At 44.6% G+C, this 19340-nt stretch overlaps 1 protein-coding gene across 1 annotated transcript in view; it reads left to right on the top strand.

The window, feature by feature from the left end:
* Window positions 1–17278, top strand: part of Dennd2c (DENN domain containing 2C) — a 75811-nt gene extending 58533 nt beyond the window's left edge. The window contains exons 10-19 of the mRNA XM_052179615.1: window positions 1795–1864; window positions 2921–2998; window positions 4590–4730; window positions 5472–5620; window positions 6321–6498; window positions 9219–9260; window positions 10226–10331; window positions 12222–12458; window positions 13587–13673; window positions 15252–17278. Coding sequence (XP_052035575.1) covers window positions 1795–1864; window positions 2921–2998; window positions 4590–4730; window positions 5472–5620; window positions 6321–6498; window positions 9219–9260; window positions 10226–10331; window positions 12222–12458; window positions 13587–13673; window positions 15252–15283 — 1120 coding nt within the window. The 3' untranslated portion in view covers window positions 15284–17278. The remainder of the gene's footprint in view (window positions 1–1794; window positions 1865–2920; window positions 2999–4589; window positions 4731–5471; window positions 5621–6320; window positions 6499–9218; window positions 9261–10225; window positions 10332–12221; window positions 12459–13586; window positions 13674–15251) is intronic.
* Window positions 17279–19340: the final 2062 nt, after the last annotated feature.

The raw sequence follows: 19340 nt of genomic DNA, 5'->3' as shown, positions 1-19340 counted from the left end.
GCTGGCCTTAATCCCCCTTCTGGGGAGTCTCCTGTCTCTGCCTCCCATCTCACTGTAGGGAGCTGAGATTATAGATGCTACTGCATCCAGCTTGGTGTAGCTCTGCAGTCTGTATCCAGGTCTTACTAGTGTGACAAGCACTTTGTCCAGTGGGCCATCTCCTCAGCCCAGGATGCAATCTTTTCTGTCACTACTCCATATGGTCTCTCAGAACCAAACCGAAGAATTTGCAAGGGAGAAAATGACATCATCAAGACCCTTTATAGCTTGCTTACCTGTGTGTTTGGCTAAATTAAATGTTCAACAAAGGGGAAACAGTATTGAGTAATGCCACAGAAGATTTAAATCCAAGAGGAAACTTTTGGATTTCAGGAAAAGGCACAGGTTCAGCGAGATGACAGACAGACACAACGGTTTGAATCTGAGTGTATTTTTCTGTTTTGAGGCATGAGCCTTTAAACATGAGGGATTGATATTTACATATCAAAAGATATGTAAAAGAAATGTAAAGCAGGCACAAGGAACAATTAGCATAACCATTTGGCACAAGAAAGTATAAAACCACCTAAAACAAAACATTTTCCCGTGTAACAAATTTAGAAGCGCGAACACAGACAACATCAATCTTCTTGATATAAACTTTTAAAGTAATAAGTATGAACTACATCCTGAATCACACACCTGGATAAGTTAAGAATGTTGTTTTGGCCAAAGACCCCCCCCTAGGTGGGGTCTGCAAGTCAAAAGCAGTTCCTCACAAGCTTCCTTTGAGGCAGCTCTGAGCTTTACACCAATTCAAATGTAAATTCTTTCTAATTTGCCCAACACCCACCTTTGTATTGTATAAATATCTTCTAGTCTGGACCTATTGTTTCAAATCCTCCTGTCCTTCAAGGGTGACTGTGAGGGTCAAAAAACAAAAGAAACTTGTACTTTTCATGTGTCACTGGTTAAATTAACCTCTTCTTAATAACAGTATATCTTTTAAATTATGTTCAATGACCTATAAGCCAATATACAGTCAAGACATTTGAAATATATTTATACCACTGTGCTAATTAATGCTTTTCATACCATAGTGTCAGAGCCATACTTCATTTATATACTGTTGGGAGGTAAATGAAATTACGTAAATGACTGGAGAAAAATTGCAGATTTTCTGGCTAGTGACTTATTCAAGATGGATTCTTTTTTTTTTTTAAGATTTATTTATTATTATATGTAAGTACACTGAAGCTATCTTCAGACACACCAGAAGAGGGCGTCAGATTCCATTATGGATGGTTGTGAGCCACCATGTGGTTGCTGGGATTTGAACTCAGGAACTTCAGAAGAGCGGTCAGTGCTCTTACCCACTGAGCCATCTCATCAGCCCCCAAGATGGATTCTTTTACATCTTAATTTGCTTGGTTTTTCTTAGTCCCGGCTACTAAGAAGGGGGGGGGGGGGGTTAGGATCAAAGCAATTTGCCAAGTGAGATTTTCGGCTTCTCAATAGAGGTGTTCTGGAGGGCTCCAGGAGACTTTTCTCGTCTCAGTCTGTAAAACTTTGTCTCACAGAGTCTATTGGAGCCACTGCGGCAGAGTAATAGCTAGTGAACGTAAATAAGAAAAGGGGAAAAGCAACACCAACAACTTGTCCTGTACCCATTCACCGGTACAAGGCCTGGGTCCTCTTCAGGGGAATGTGACTTGAAAGAAGTGGGAATTTCTGTTTCCTCCTAGATCACAAATGCCTCCTTTTACTTGTTCAGTGAGTAATGCCTTAAGCAGCTGCGTTTCATTTTGCTTTCAGTGAAACATTCTCCTTCGTGTTGACTGGGGAAGATGGAAGTCGGTGGTTTGGCTACTGTAAGAAGCTTTTGGTGAGTTCCAGATTGGTGACACAGAGTTGGTTAAGGAACAAGATCGGCCGACTAGCAACTTGAGATGTACTTTCTCTACGCGACTTTAAGGACTCCTTAATTATTTGCACAACCAAGCAGCTACATTAGGGCTAGACATAACTCAGTGATTAAAAATCCCGGTTGGCCTTCCAGAGGGCCCAGGTTCCACTCCCAGCACCCATGGGGAATGGTGGCTCAGTTATCTATATATAACTCCAGTCCCAGGGGATCTGGTGCCCTCTTCTGACACTTCACAGGCACTGTACACGCAAGGTACATAGACATACATGTAGGCAAAACACTTGTACACATCAAACAAAAATAAAGGTCTGTTTTCTTTTTTTTAAGATGTATGTATGTGTATGTATGTATATGTACTATATGTAAGTACACTGTGGCTGTCTTCAGACACACCAGAAGAGGGCGTCAGATCTCATTACAGAAGGTTGTCCGCTACCATGTGGTTGCTGGGATTTGAACTCAGGACCTTTGGAAGAGCAGTCAGTGCTCTTAACCACTGAGCCATCTCTCCAGCCCCTAAAATAAAGTTTTTAAAAAGTTATGCTAGCTTTACATAGCAAGAGCAAGGTAAAGGTCGGCCATAGAATGATCCAGAATAGAAAGGCTGCGGGTTCCACTGACTTGTTTCTCTGCAGTAGAGAAAGTAACGTAGAGATTGAATGTCAGTACAGCACATTTGAAGAGTGTTCCAAGAGGCGGCGGAACAAGCTGAGTCCCTGTCACCCGTCATAGGCCTCGCTGTTTGCCTAGGCACTAAGCCTGGATAGATCGTGTTTCCCCATGAGTACTCCCCAACCTTTAAGCTCACTCAGGATGAAAGGTTCACCTCCTGCTCCCACTGAACACTAGAGAAAGAAGCCTGGGCACACTCCGTAGTCTGTATACTTCGGGGTCTGAAGTAAGAGCCAAGAAGTTTGGGGCAAGCATTAGCCACTGTAGGGAGAGGCCCACTAAATAAATATTAATAGTTAAAATTAGTAAATCCTTGCTCTGCTTGGCTTTTTGTTTTTGCAGCCAGAAGGCAGAGGGAAGCGGCTCCCTGAGGTGTACTGCATGGTTAGTCGGTTGGGCTGCTTCAACCTCTTCTCAAAGGTGAGTGAAGCGAGGCCCTGTGGGCGAGGGGACGGCCCTCCTGGTCTGAGGTGGCTTTGTTACTGGTGGCTTCACTGGAAAATACTAAGCCGTGCAGACTTGAACGAACTACCCGAGAAAGTTCCCCTCTGTCCCCTCTGTCGGTTAAGAACCACGGGCTCACACTCTTGAGATGGCTCAGCAGGTAAAGAACTTTCCATCAAGGCTGAAGGCCTGAGTTTGGCTCTGGAACCGACATGCTGAAAGGAAAGAACCAGCGTGTCCTCCCCCTACATATGTGTGCTGTGGCATGTGTGTGTCTCCCTACATATGTGTGCTGTGGCATGTGCATGTCTCCCTACATATGTGTGCTGTGGCATGTGCATGTCCTCTCCCTACATATGTGTGCTGTGGCATGTGCGTGTCCTCTCCCTACATATGTGTGCTGTGGCATGTGCATGTCTCCCTACATGTGTGTGCTGTGGCATGTGCGTGTCTCCCTACATATGTGTGCTGTGGCATGTGTGTGTCCCTCCCCAACACGTTTATCAATGAAAAAATAATCACCCATGGGCTCAAAGGCTTAAACTGATCACGTTCCTCCATTAACGGTTTAGTTTGCAAAAACTCCCGGGTCTGCTTTTTTGTTTTTGTTTTTGTTTTGTTTTGTTCATTTTTCAAGTCAGGGTTTTCAAGACAGCCCCAGCTATTCTGGAACTTGCTTTGTAGACCAGGCTAGCTTCAAACTCACAGAGTTCCATCTGCTTCTGTGAGTGCTGGGGTTAAAGGTGTGCACTCGGACACCAGCTTGGGTTTTTTCTTCTAAAGATTTATGTTTATTTTGTGTATATGGTGTTTTGGCTGCACACATGTCTGTGTACAACAGTATGCATGGTGCTCATGGGGCCAGAACGTGTCAGGTCCCCTGAGAGTGGAGTTATAGCTGGTTGTGAGCTGCCATGTGAGTGCTGGGAATTGAACTAAGGTTTATAAGAGTAACAAGTGCTCTTAACCACTGAGCCAACTCTCCAGCCCCCCAGACTAAGAGTTCTAAAAGAACGTATCCTAAAGTATAGCTTGCTCTTGCTTTTCTCTAGACCCAACTCACAGGTAGGATATGATTGTCACTGTAACTCTTTTCCCGTTAGTGAAATGAAAATGGTCTCCAGAGGCTGCTAAGAAGGCCACATGGTAAAGGCCCCTGCTACCAAGCCAAAAACCCGAGTTCAGTCCCCAGGGCCTACATAGAAAGCAGCCAACTCCTACAAGTTGTCTTCTGGCTTCCACACTTAAACCATGGCATGCCACACCTACACTCACACACACACACACACACACACACACACACACACACTCAATAAATGTAATAAAATTGTTTTTTTTTTTAAAAAAAAAGAAGAAAAACAGTTCCTAAATAAGTTGACTTACATAATTTAGGGGTGTAAAGATATCCTCAATATGAGGTGTTTTGAGCTTTCATGAATTGCAGAGCTTGTCTGTCTTGAATCTACTGCTGTAATTTATTCATAGTAGGTTTTTTTTGTGTGTTTCTGGTCTGAGGCCTTAATAAACTGTGGGGTGTGTTTGTCTGTCTGTGCGTGCCCGTATGCAGATTCTGGATGAAGTGGAGAAGAGGAGAGAAATGTCTCCAGCCCTTGTTCACCCCTTCATGCGAAGTGTCATGGAGGCCCCTTTCCCAGCCCCTGGCCGCACCATCACAGTGAAGAGCTACCTCCCTGGGGCTGGAGATGAGGTAAGTTAGTTCATCTCCTGAGGGTTAGTGACCGCGTCAAAACCAGCCTTGCTGCCATAGGCTTGGTTGCCAGAAGCCTGTTCATGGGAGGAACCATTTTTACCTGTCAAGGAATGTGTGATTTCCTAGAAACCCTGACTGAGTATGTGAGGTAGTTAGTTGATCCCTGGTCCCTCTGTGCTGGCAGTCTCAACATAATAAATCTCACTCACACACCTGTGTATATATGTATTTATCAGATGGAGTGATTTCTCCACAAGTTAACAGCAGCTTCATGAACTCCTTGTGCCAGACCTCCCCCAGCCACCACACGGCATCACTTGCTGCCCTGGCTGTCCTAGAACCCTCTGTAGTCCAGGCTGGCCTCGAACTCAGAGATAGATCCACCTGCCTGTGCTGTGCCTCTTGAGTACTATGATTTAATGAATTAGAAGTGTGCCACTGCCGGGCAGTGGTAGCGCACGCCTGTAGTCCCAGCACTATGGGAGGCAGAGGCAGGTGGATTTCTGAGTTCGAGGCCAGCCTGGTCTACAGAGTGAGTTCCAGGATAGTCAGGGCTATACAGAGAAACCCTGTCTCGAAAAAAACAAATCCAAAAAAAAAAAAAAAAAAAGTGTGCCACCGTACCTGGCCCAAATAACAGACCTTCTCAGACTAGAAAGAGCTCACTGTTAATACTGCCACTGTGTGGACGGTCTGGCCTCGCCCAGCCTCAGCTCCTGGATTCTCCTTGCCTTGCAGTCCATTGAACTCTGCCGACCACTCGATTCACGACTGGAACATGTGGATTTTGAATGTCTTTTCAAATGCTTGAGCGTGCGTCACCTCATCCGGGTCTGTGCTTCTCTCCTTTTAGAGCGGAGGGTAATCTTTGTTGCCAACAGCCTAAGGTAAGAAATGAGTGGAAGATGTTACTTCACGCTGGTGTTTGGCTTGCTTTTATTTTTTTTTTTTTACAATGGAAATATATTTAAAATATTAGAACTAGGGCTAGAGACCTGGCTCATTAATTAGAGTACTTGTTCTTGCAAAGAGCCCAGGTTAGTTTCTAAGACCCAACAGAAGTAAGAAATTGAAAAGATTTGTGTACAAAATCACAAAGATGGCTGGATGTACTAGTGCACACCTTTAATCTGAACACTTAGGTGGCAGAAGTAGGCAGATCTCTGAGATTAAGGCCTACTGCTAAGGCTACATAGGGAAGCTCTGTCTCAAAACAAACAAACAAAAGAAAAACAGGCAACAAAACGGAAAACCAAAGGTACTTCCAGCTTTTGGTTCACACTGGTGGTCTCATCTAGGAGACCTGAGGCAGAAGAGCCAGGCTAAGCCCAGGACTTCAACAATAGCCTGGGGTTGTCCCCCAAATCTCTTTAAAATACCAGTATTGGTTTTCATCTACACGTTGGGGGGGGGGTTGCATAATAAATTATAGTAAACCAGACTGAGACAACTCTGTTAAAAATTACATTTTCACAGGGTTGTTGATCTGTGAAGGCCAGTGCAGTCACTGTGTAGTTCTTTGACATAATATCTGAAATTCCTTCTCTGTTGCTTCGCCTGTGACATCGTGTGCTTTCTCCTGTCTAGCACCCTTTCAAAATGTGGCCATGCTGTGGTAGCTACGCTGTACCCATTCACCTGGCAGCACACCTACATCCCAGTGCTGCCCGCATCCATGATTGACATAGTGTGCTCGCCTACCCCGTTCTTCATTGGGATCTTGTCCTGCTCCTTGCCCCAGCTCCAGGGCCTTCCCATTGAAGAGGTAAGGTGGGATGAGCTGGACCTGTGGGGATACTGGCGTGTAGGCAGCGGCAATCAGATGATCTTTTAAGAGGGGTAGGATGGCTATTAAGTTAGTAATTTTATTATTTGGGCTTCAGAAATGGCTCAACAGTTAAGACCTCTTGTTCTTGCAAAGGACCACGATTCAGTTCCCAGCACCCACATAGCAATTCACAACCATCTACAGCTCCAGTTCTAGGACCCACATGATACAATCAGACATGTGAGCATAACACTCAGACTTATGAGATAGATTAATGAATCAGAGCGTTTTAACGATATGATAATTGATAGTTGATAATTTACCCTGTCATATTTTATATCTTTCTATAAATGAAAAAAAATTCCGGGGTACATTTGCATCTAACCCCCTCTTTACAGTAGTGAGCAATGGACTCATCTATTTATAAAAACCTTTTTATTGCTTCTTTGTGAATTTCACACCATACGCCCAGTCCCAGTCATATTCCTGTCCCTTTGCATCTGCTCTCTGCCCTTGCAACCTCCCCCTGACAAAAATAAAATAAAATAGGATAGACTAAAAAAAAGGTCTTGTCATGGAGCTGTAGCGTGTGGCCCACATCTTCACTTGCAAATGTTGGCTGCCGTGAGTCATTGATCTGTTTTAAAGTCTCTGGCTTCTGCTACCTTTTTTCTAAGCTGGGTGTTAGTGGCACACGCCTTTAGTCCCAGCACTCAGAAGGCAGAGGCAGGCAGATTTCTGAGTTCAAGGCCAGCCTGGTCTACAGAGCAAGTTCCAGGACAGCCAGGGCTACACAGAGTAACCCTGTCTCAAAAAGTAATACTTGAAATTTGTGTGTATGTGTGCACGTGCGGGTGTGATGAATGGAGTGCCATGGCACACCTGGAGGTCAGGGGACAGTTTGGTGGGTCAGTTCTCTCTTTCACTTGTGTGTGGGCAGCTGGGATGGAGCACACGGCATCCAGACTGATCTTGCTGGCCCTTGTTTTCTTTTTTAAAACCAACACAAAATTCCTCTGGCTTTACTAAAAAAAGTTTGAAATATAGCACATGTGTGGATAAGCGCCCTAAACAGAGTCTGTCTCAGGGAAGTATGATTACAAAGTGAGTACTTATATGAAATGGATATTACAGCAAAAGTCTCCTAATCTCGTGGTCCCTTCCGCATGCCTCAAAAAAGGGCACCACTGTCCTCACTCTTACAGTACTTATCTGTGATGTAGAAAACATTTAATGGAGGGATTCTACCCCACCTTAGATCATTTAGTTCCCAAATAAAAGACTCAGAACCTTTATGTTTATAATAAGCCTCATAGCACTAGAGCAGGGCAGGTATCAGGCCTCTATGCTATTTTGTCTACTTCTTGTTAGTAACCCCGAGATAGCCCTTCCATATTCTGCCCGGGCCACTTGTACTTCACCAGGCCGTCCTCATGGCCGTGTGATCCACCCACCCCATGGCCTCCTCTCTCTGCTCTCCCAAGCTTCACACATCACCACACCGTCAGCTTGTGTAGTGTAGCCTCCCCTGGCTGGTGACCCAGGAGCTGTGTGCTCACTGTAGTTTAATTGGTGTTCCTAGATTGCTTCTGAGGCGTGTTTATCGACCACTGATTATCATTTATTATAAATTATTTTCTATCTTTCCCCTGGATTATTTATCCTCCATGATTTGTAAGATGTCCTTGTTGTTATTATTTATTTTGTGTGATGGTTCTGGAGATGAAACCCAGGCTATCTAGTTGAGCTACAGTCCAAACCAAGTCAGCCTCTCGGTTTGTTCATTTTATTTTGTTTTGTTTTGTTTTGTTTTGTTTTGTTTTGTTTTGAGGGTCTCAGGAAGGTCGGGCTGGCTTCACACTCACTCGGTAGCTATGCATGAGCTTGAATTTCTGATTATCTGATTCCGTCCTCCTGGTTCTGAGGTTAGGCAGCACACCTGGCTTATTCAGTGCAAAGGCTCACACTCTGGCTCTGCACAGAGGCAAGCACTACATTGCCAGCCCTGAGGCTTGGCCTCGAGTTTTCCAAAACAATGCTCTGAATTTGTTTTCTGTGGTGTATGTGTTTTGTTGGATTTGGGGGCAAAGGTCACTGTTTCTCCAGGCTGGGCTGGAACTTGGAAGCCATCCTGTCACGGGGTCCAGACTGCTGCTGTTTCATCTCGTGCCACTATACTCAGCCCAGAATGACATTTTTTTTTTTTTATGCAGGGGAGTTGTTCATTTTGTTGTGTTTAAGATGCCAATCTTTTCATTTATGGCTAATGCTTTCATGAGCAGCTTGAATTTTCACATTGACTTATGAAGAAGATGCCCTCCTGGCACCTCCCTATTAGTTTGCTTGTGACTTTCGTCTCTGACTCCACCTTGTACTTCATCCATTTGCAAATAGTGTGGTGTAGAGATGACTTGGGGAGTCCCGCGTCTGGAGCTACCCACCTCTTCAGTGTCTCTAGCTGAGAAGGTGGTTCTTCCAATTTCACCACAGTGACCCAGTAAAGCCCTGTAATATGTAATTGTGCACGTCTTTTTCTTTTTTTAAATTCATTAGTTGTTTTGATAGATTAACTTTTAAATTGACTGCAACATTAAGTTAATTTTGTTTGAAACTATTCCCATGGCCTGAAAGAATCAAAAAGCCCATCCCGGTCCGGCAGTGCCTGATCTGTCCGTGAGCGTCTCTGGTTTAACCTGCCTGCCTCCTTTATTCCATAGGTGCTGATAGTTGATCTCTGTGCAGACAGGTTCCTACAGGAGGTGAGTGACAAAGGAGATGGTTACATAATGTTTGGGGACATAGGTGTCTCTGTAGGCAATTATAACTAGACAGAAAATATGTGAAAGTACTTAGAGAGTATGACTCAGAAAGAACTTCCAGTTCATACCTATCTCTGAGTTGACACTGCAGCTAACCATACAAGATTGTCCTGAAAATTTTGGCTTGAGTGTATCGGTGTCCATCCCAAAGGAGGAAGGAGGAACCAGCCTTTCTCAAAAGAAGTAACCATCCCTTCAACTCCAGACGGGTTGGCATTTAAGCCTCTAAGTTAGTAAAATTGATTGGACTGAGAAGAAGCTCAGTGGTAGAGCACCTGTCTAGACACATAAACTCCATGTCCAACTCAGCACCACAGAGAGAGAAAGAGAGAGAGAGAGAGAGAGAGAGAGAGAGAGAGAGAGAGAGAGAGAGAAGAGCAGAGAAGAACACTTACAAACTATTTGTAGATTCTCAGGCAGTTAGAATCTAAAGACGAGTAAGACAGAGTCTGGTATATAAGGTGTTTCCATGGTGCTTTAGAGATGGTGTAATAGCAATGAACGAGAAATACTGGCGCGGAAAGAGGTGGTCCCGTCTGATGGATGCTCGAGAGAAAGGCAGCGGGAGAGCAGTGAGTTCAGAGCAGCTCTCTGGGCGTGCAGACCGGGTCCCTTGTGAGGACCAGTTCCTCCTCACATTTAAACCATTTGTTGGGGACTAGCCTTAGAGGCACGGATGGAAGCTTGTAGATGAGAGGTTTTGGAGGAAAGCACCAGAGAATTGTACAAGATGTTGCTTGACAAAATAAAAAAAAAAATAAAAAATAAATAAAAAAAAAGATGTTGCTTGACTTTTTAAAGTTAAAGTACACTGTAAACCATGCACTGTGGCTCTGTGGAGGGGGCTGTAGCTTGTCCGAGTTTTACACTCTCATAAGGCTCATGCAGGCTCGCTTCTCTCTCAGGTATCTGACGAGGATGAAATTATGCCACCTAAACTTCAAGCTGCCTTGGTGCAGATTTTAGAAGACCGAGATGAAGTCTTGGCCCAGGAACGGCGGTTTTCACAAGGTGTGAGTCATACGGGCTGAGGACTAAAGGTTAAAGTGGTAAACACTCACCGCAGGCCCAGCACGCAGTTAAAAGATGTGCCAAAGTAATGTGCCTTGAAAATTCACGCCTTTTCTTACCGGTGCCCAAAGTGTTAGCCCCCCTTCTGTCGCAGGTCCTTTGAAAATTACATTTGTAGAATGCTTTCTTCCTATAGGTCTGCCTCACATGTCATTTTCTCTTTGAGTTAGTCCTGTCCTTTAAAAAAAGAAGCCCTCCATCACCAGTACTTGCTTATTTCTTCCCGCCCCTCCTCACAGCTCTTGTAAAGTGTGTGTCATCGGCATAGTGACGTGCACCTTTAATCTCAGCTCTTGGGAGGCAGAGTCTGGGTCTCGATGTGTTCCAGGCCAGCCTGGCTTACACAGTGAGTTCCAGGCCAACAAAGACTACGTAATAAGACCTTGTCTCAAAAAAGGAAAACGAGGAAAAGCGGTGTCCTTATGGGCATATCAGATGGGAATAGGGCTGTCTACTGATAGGAGCAGGGGGGAGGGACAGCATGAGAGGAGGGAGAAAGCCTTGTTCTGAGGCAGGGTGTGATAACAGCCTTTAATCCCAGCATTCAGAGAGGGAGACAGGTGGATCTACATAGTGAGTTCTAGGCCGGCCTGGAGAAAGCTTGTCTTAAAACACACACACACACACACACACACACACACACACACACAACTGAAGTGTTATTTGCCAGGCATAGACATTCACTCCTGTAGTCTCAGCACTTGGGAGGTTGTAAAGGATCTGAAGTTTGAGACCAGCCCAGCCTGGTGATGTAGAAAGAGCCGAGAGAAAGAGGTGCATATTGAAATAAAAATGTTTGGACAGACAAGTAGCTAGAGATCAATGGAAGTATTTCTGATTATTATCTTTTAAAGAGCACTTGGTGTAGTGCCAGTGCACCGCATACTCAATAAATTTTTAACTGCAATAAATCATAGTGCAATATGAGGTGAGAAGATGGGGAAGGCTAGTGATTTCTAGAAAAGTACAGTACATTTGTGTTGTGACATGTTATTTTAGTTGACTCACAGCCTACTGAGTTAGGTTTTCTGATATGGTGACTTTTAGACAAATGAAATGTATGCACTTTATAAATGATGCAATGTATAATGGGACAGGCAAACGACGCCAGCCATAGACAGCCTGAGAACAGGAGGGTGAAGCGCCGCTCTGCAGATTATGACTTGGATTGCACAGCCGGCTCTGTCGGTGCCGGTCGGCCTTGTTTGTGCTGCTCCTGCATGGCACCGGATCTCAGGTAGCCCAGGCCTGCCTCAGAGTTCACGGTAGAGCTGAAGATGATCTGGAGCCCCTGACCCTCCTGCCTTCGTCTCCCGAGTGCTAAGATGACAGGTGTGAGCCGCCAGACCTGACTAGCAGTTGGCATTTTAAGGCTCAGAGTAGAACGTTGAAGAGAAGTGGTTAAAGGACGACACTAGGAAGTCATCAAAGGAGGATGAAGAGAAAGAGAAAACAGAGTCTAGAGGGTCGAGACGGGAGCCAGAGGCCGTGAGAGTGCAGCAGTGCACAGCTGTAGCAGGACTGAGGAGGCCCACGTGGAGAAGCAGGCTGCAGCTGCATTCTCCCAAGTGGCTCCTGAGAGAGTCTGAGGTCATGGAGTGGAGGCCAGGCTGCAGGCTGCGGTGTGTGTGAGTGTGAGGGAGACAGTGAAAGTCGTGGCTGAAGCCGTCTGCCTTCCGCATGCCATGGGCAAGCTAGGGATGCACATTCCTAAATCTGTTCTCAGCGTCCCTTGACTCTTTAGACATGGCTTCCATGCGGCTTCCTAGTGTCATGGTTCCCACACACACAAACTAAGATTTTCCCCTTATTTCTTCCATTTTGAAACAGATGTGACCCTCAGTTCTCTGGTGTCAGAAGCTTTTGTCAGGTTTTTTGTGGAGCTCGTGGGGCATTATTCTCTGAATATGACCGTCACAGAACGTGGGGAGCGTGTGTTCCAAAGGGAGCCATTCCGGAAGTCCCACACTTCCCGAAGTGTCCGCCACTTTCTAGATCTCTTCATGGAGACACAGATGTTTGCAGGATTTGTCCAGGACCGGGAGCTTCGGCAAAGCGGAGTTAAAGGTAGGTTTACCGCTACCCCTTATCTGGTGCCTTAGTTAGGGTTCTGTTGCTGTGAAGTGACACCATGACCACAGCATCTCTTATAGAGGAAAGCATTGAAGTGGGGCTGGCTTACAGTTTAGATTTAGTTCATGATCACCATGGTGGGAAATGTGGGAAACATGGTGGTGTGCAGGCAGACATGGTGCTGGAGAAGGAGCTGAGACATCTACATCTGGATCAGCAGACAGCAGCAAGAGACTGAAACACATTTCCTCCAACAAAGCCACACCTGTTCCAGCAAGGCCACATCTCCAAATAATGTGCTGCGAGTGAGCCTGTGCATGTCATTTTCTTTCAGACCACACATTTGGTGAATTCTTAGAAGGATTGAATAATAAATAAGATGTGTAGACTATCAAGGCACATCTACATTACTGCAGGATTATCTGTAATACTGTTTAAGAACAACACACTGAAGTAAGAACAGGATTACAGATACAGAGATGGGTTATCCCTGACACTCCAAGCTCTATTCCTGGGCTCAGGGTGATAGAAGGAGAGAACAGACACACATATACATGCCCACCACACACACACATACATAAAAGCATGAACATATACACAGTTAAGTAAATAAATAAGTAAAAATAAGATCATTAAAGAAAAGGCCCACCTTGGGCTTGGGGTATATTATAGCTCAGTAGTAAAGAGCCTGCCTAGAGTGTTCAAAGACCTGAGTTTACCCACAATACTTCTAAAAGGAGAAAGAAGAGTGTCTTAGTTAGAGGGTTTTGCTGCTGTGAACAGACACCATGACCAAGGCAACTCTTATAATGACATTTAATTGGAGCTGGCTTTCAGGTTCAGAAGTTCAGTCCATTATCATAAAGGCAGGAACATGGCAGTGCCCAGGCAGGCATGGTGCAGGCAGAGCTGAGAGTTCTGCATCTTCATCTGAAGGCTGCTAGAAGACTGGGTTCCAGGCAGCTAGGGTGAGGGTCTTAAGCCCATGCCCACAGTGACACACCTACTCAACAAGTGCCACTCCCCGAGCCAAGCATATACAGCCATCACAAAAAGGAAAGGGTTAATTTAATTGGTTTCCGGCTGGAGTATTGAACACTCTCACTGATGTCTTCTTCATAGGTTTGTTTGAAGTCCGGGCTCTTCAATATTTGGAAACCATTCCTGAATCAGAACCCAGCGGGGTGAATAGAATTTTACGGAATCTTGGTGAGTTGCTTTGGCCTGTTGGATAATTACCCTGTGGTGTACGTTCCCAAGTCATGGCCACGAAGCTTCTCCAGGCTGCACTCTCTGGGGATACGTTTCAAAAGAAGTTCTATTTACCAGAAAATAATGTATTTAAATATAGATAAATTTTGCATATAATTTTAGGGTGTCCAAGGACTTCAGACTTAAACTTCCTGAGGGCTGGGAAGCAGAAGAGGGCACCTCAGACTAATTCTGCATTTTATAAACATAGGTCTTTATAATTTTTAAATTCCGGAATGATGTGAGGGCAGTGGTGTGCCTGTCACAAGACTTAAACTCTGAGCTTTGGAATGTATGCCCCTGCCTAGACCCTGTCCTTAAGTAGCTGAGAGGCTGTGGCAAATTATGCCACAGGCTGTGATTTCATCCACACCCTGGGTTAGATTAGATCAGATGATAATCTTTAGGGACTTTAGAAAGGTTTCCCTCGAGCGTTTAGAAATCCCCAGGGAGTGAGCCAGGTAATTTGAAACTCTAGTCCAATTGAAAACCACTTGTATTAGGTGATGTCTTGAGTTCTTTTCTGCCTCTACAATTAGACATTCATGGGGGTTTTTTAGTGGCTAAACCCATCAGCTAATAGCTTTCCATTAGTGGACCCGAAAGCTTAAAGTGACCGAGTGAGGCACTAGAGCAGTGGTTCTCAGCCTGTGGGTCACGACCCCTTTGCAAACCTCTGTTTCCAAAAATATTTACATTACAACCCATGCCAGTAGCAAAATTACAGTTATGAAATAGCAAACATTTTCTGATTAGAGGGTCACCACAACGTTACATGATCTCGGCATTAGGAAGGTTGAAGGCCACTATTCTGGAGGCTTATTTGGGGTCCTAGCTTGGGGAGTTTCAGCCCATGGCTGATTGGCCCTGATGCTTTTGGGTCTGTGGCAAGACACAGGTAGAAGAACCCGCTTGTGTCCTGGCTGCTGGGAAGCAGACCAAGTCTGCAAAGACACACTCATGACCTGGTCTCCTCCTTCTAGGCCCCACCTTTTTTTTTAAAAAGATTTATTTATTTTATTTTATGTATATGAGTACACTGTAGCTATACAGACGGTTGTAAGCCATCATGGGGTTGCTGGGATTTGAACTCAGGACCTCTGCTCACTCCGGCCCCTCTCACTCCGGCCCCTCACTCCAGCCCCAAGGTTTATATTGTTATATGTGAGTACACTGTAGCTGTCTTCAGACACACCAAAAGAGGGCATCAGATCCCATTATGGATGGTTGTGAGCTACCATGTGATTGCTGGGATTTGAAATCAGGACCTTTGGAAGAACAGTCAGTGCTCTTAACCACTGAGCCATCTCTGCAGCCCTAGGCCCCCACCTTTTAAAGGTTCATTACTTTCCAATAGTGACACAAGCCTGAGGATCAAACTCTTACATATAGGACTTTGGGAGACACTTATACAAAAATGACACTTAGACAGCACTTGACAAGGCAGCTAACCTCCTGAGTGGTTCTGAATGTCCCTTGGCTCAGGTGTACAACAGATCAAAATGAAGTAAGTTCGAAGACTTTTTCTCTTTCCAGGAAGCAAAATGAGATTTCTTCACAAGAAGTGAAATCTCTGGCTTCATTCTAAGCATAACTGAAAGTGCCAAAGACAGTATTTTCCCAAGGATCTGGATGCTCTGAAGATTCCTGTAACATCCTTGTAATTGTGAAAGGAGAAAGACTATCGGAGGGCTCTCCTGTTGCTGCAGACAACTGGGAGCAGTCTAGAACCAGTGTGCTCTCTTCTCTTTCTGATTTGGGGACTGTTTGTTTGTTTGTTTGTTTGTTTTTTGAGACATGGTATATATATATATCCCTAACTGTGATGGAACTCCTTTTGTAAATCAGGCTGACCTCAAATCCTGATGTCACAAATCTCAAAGATCTCACAGAGGTCTGCCTGCTTCTGCCTCCCAAGTGCTGGGATTAAAGGCATGAGCCACCATGCCTGGACACGTTATTTTTACTGTGGTGTTTTATCTTTGGTTATTGATGGGTACAAGAAGCTCTGCTTTGTGCTTAGTCTATTAAAGCAGTCGTCCTTTATAAGAAAAAGACTCAGAAATACTTGGTGTTGCATTTTCTAAAAACAATGCAAAGGTGAGATTAACAAAGCAATGAGAATAATGAGTTTCGGCAACTAGAGAGACAGATCTGGAGGACCGAGGAGGATGGGTACTAGAAAGACAGACCCTGGAGGACCGAGGAGGACGGGTACTAGAGAGACAGACCTGGAGGACTGAGGAGGACACCGTGTCACACAATTCTCATCACTGAAGCATTAGGTTGCTTTAAATCCATGGACCATTTGTGCTTTCATAACCCCCACCTTTTGGTCCCATGTCCTATCTTGAAGAATTACACTCATGTAAGAACTTAAAGCAGACACTGTGCAGGAATGCAGGACCTCAGGATACAATACCTGCTGGGATAGCTTGCTTCTCACATGTCAGCATTATGCCTTATGGAATGAAGCCAACATGAAAATGTCCTTTTAAGGACACAGCTGATTGCTTTTTGAGTTTGGTGTCTGTAATTTGCTGCACTATGACAATCTACATGTCATCCCATTCAAGCTTTTGACCAGCTTCATGATACTTTACAAGGAGCTGGGGTTCAGAGAAGCTAAGTAATTGACCAGTTACATATAAGACAGCTAAGCCAAACACTTGACTTATGAACACATACAAAGCTGGTTAGTCCTACAGATGTAAACGAACTCTTTATATTGATGTTTAAAGTTCTCTGTGGAGCACACTAGAGTGTCCTCTTGGCTCTGATGAGATTTTAAGTTATGGGTGTCTAGGCAAGGTTTGTTTGATTGTTTGTTCTTTCTTTTGCTGCTGGGGATAGAACCCAGGGCCTTCTGTGTGCTCTACTATGCTGGTTATTTTTACTTTGGTGTGAGTTTTTAGTGTTTCCTAAGCCTATACCTCTTCATCAACCAGATGCTGAAAATCTAAAATAGGAGCAGCGCCTGGGAAAGGGAGTTTGTCAGTGAGGGTGCAGCTTTCATTGATAAGTGATAGATGATGTGGTAAATGTCAGTTGTTTTCTGTAACTGCTCAGGACTTTACCTGGCATGGAAAATATTCATTCATACAACTGACTGACTTGTATTGTCATTGTCACCCATATAAGTGTGAATGAATGAATCCATTTAAGACCGGTGCTGTGCAATATAGTTCCTAGATGTGGGTCGGGGAAGAGAACTGAGCCTGTCTTTTAAAATGTTAATGCAGCTTACCCCAGTGGAGCTCCTCCCAAACATCCCTCTCATTTGCTCTCTCTCTTCTTACACTCCAACCCCCATGGAACAATTCATGATTGTTTATAAGATGGAGTAAGGGGGTTTACTATGGTCAAACATGACTGTCTGCAGGGAGACTTTGCTTTTGGGAGTCTTACCTTATGACAATCTAAAGCTGCTTCCTTTCTTTGAGTTTCTTAGCATTTGTTTTTGTAAATGTTGTGAATTCTAAATATGTTTGTAAAAAGAATTGTTCAGTATTTCTATCAAATGTTTACAGATCTTTAATGAATAAAGGCATTTTAAAAAATCCTGCAGATCTCTTGGAGAATTTAAAATAAATGCACTGAAGATGTGTAGTAGTTACTTTTCTGTTGCAGTGATAGAACATTGACCAAGCAACTTAAAGAAGAACATTTACCTTGGCTTACATCCCAGGGCTGAGTCAATTCTGGAGGAGAAGCATGGCACCAATGTGAAGGCAGGAGCGGAGAGTTCACATCTTCAAAGGGCAACGCAAAAGCAGCCTAAACCTCTGCAACAGCGCCACCAGCTGGAGACTGAGCGCTCAGATCCCTAAGCCTATGAATGAGGAAGTTCTCAAATCACAGCACTGAACATACTGCACTTTACATAAACCTGTAGACAGCACATTTACGTAATGTATAGTCATAAACACTCAAATCCGCTTAGATTAACCAGGCTTATAACCGTGATCAACTTTTCCAAAGCTCTTAACAGCTAAGCCTTGGTTAAACACACACTGGATAGCTTATATAGTCTTAACAATCCCTTTTGCATTTACCTCTTAGTCTGGAAGATATTTTACAGAGAATGTATACTAACTACAGCCTGAGGGTTGAGAGCCAGCATGGAGTAATATTCTATTACCACAAATCCTAAAGGCAAAATGACTGGGTTTTATATAGGCCCCAAAGACAAAAATGGCAGAATTGTTCATGTTTATTTACTCCTGATCACAGCCTCCCCTCCCTCCTGTCCACCTCCTTCCCTCTCACCTCTCCTATCCCCATCTCCCCCTCCCTTTCTCCTCAGAGGAGGCCTCCCATGGATATCAATCAGCCTCGGCATATCAAGTTGCAGTAGGACTAGGCACATCTGTTGAGGCTAGACAAGGCAGCCCAGTAGGGGAAAGGAGCCCAAAGACAGACCAGAGAGTCAGAGATAACCCCTGCTCCAGATGTCAGGGGTCCCACATGAAGATCTAGCTGCACATCTGTCACATATGTGTAAGGGGTGTAGGTCTGTCCATCGCATCCTCTTTGGTTGGTGGATCAGTCTTTGTGAGCCTCTACAGGACAAGGGTAGTTGACTCTGTAGGTTTTCTTGTGGTGGTGTCCTTGACCCTTCTTGTTCCTTCAGTCCTTCCTGCCCCACTTCCACAAGATTCCCGGGGCTCTGCCTAATGTTTGGCAGTGGCTCTTCGCATCTGTTTCCAACAGCTGTTGGGTGCAGCCTCTCCTGTCTGTAAGTATCACAGAACATTACTAGTGCCAGCGTGGGCTCTCTCATGGAATGAGTCTCAAGTTGGGCCAGTCATTGATCATTCCCTCAGTTTCTAGTCCATCTTTATCCCCACACATCTTGTAAGCAGGGCAAATTTTGTTTCTGTGGGTGGATTGGTGTCCCCATCTCCCCACTGGAAGTCTTGCCTGGTTCCAGGAAGTGGCCATTTCAGGTTCCATATCCCCTGTTGCTTCAAGTCTTAGTGTAATCCTCATACATTCTTGGGAGTTTCCCTTTTCTTAGGTTTCTAGCTTGCCCCAGAGTTGCCCCTGCTCCAAAGTAGAGCTTCTAAAATGAGGCATTTTGTAGATATAATTACAGTCCTGGAAGGGATGAGGTGTTTGCAGTGCTGGGGACTGACCTAGTTTTGCCATTGAGCCGCAACCCCTCAGGTTGTTAAATCTAAAAATTTAATTGGTAAATAGGCGCATATTTCAAGTTTCTATAGAAGAACTTTGTTTTGTTTTTGTTTTTGGTTTTTTTTTTTTTTTTTTTTTTTTTTTTGGTTTTTTTTGGTTTTTTTTTTTTTTGGTTTTTTCGAGACAGGGTTTCTGTGTAGCCCTGGCTGTCCTGGAACTCACTCTGTAGACCAGGCTGGCCTCGAACTCAGAAATCCGCCTGCCTCTGCCTCCCAAGTGCTGGGATTAAAGGCGTGCGCCACCACCGGCCGGCATAAAAGAACATTCTTAAGGGACGGGCTGCTAAATGAGGATAAAGCAAGGGAGCGCTAGAAGCCTAGCACTATGCGAGTTTAAACAATGGAAGGACGTTGGAAATTTATTTCTTCCCCTCCAACCAAGTCCAGCCACCGCCTCTTCCGAAGTCTGCCCTACCCACTCCTTCTAAAG

This window comes from Apodemus sylvaticus, chromosome 4 (assembly GCF_947179515.1).
Source record: "Apodemus sylvaticus chromosome 4, mApoSyl1.1, whole genome shotgun sequence".
Classification (NCBI taxonomy): domain Eukaryota; kingdom Metazoa; phylum Chordata; class Mammalia; order Rodentia; family Muridae; genus Apodemus; species Apodemus sylvaticus.
The sequence above is the reverse complement of the archived record's forward strand: the minus strand, read 5'-3'. Positions and strand labels throughout refer to the sequence as shown.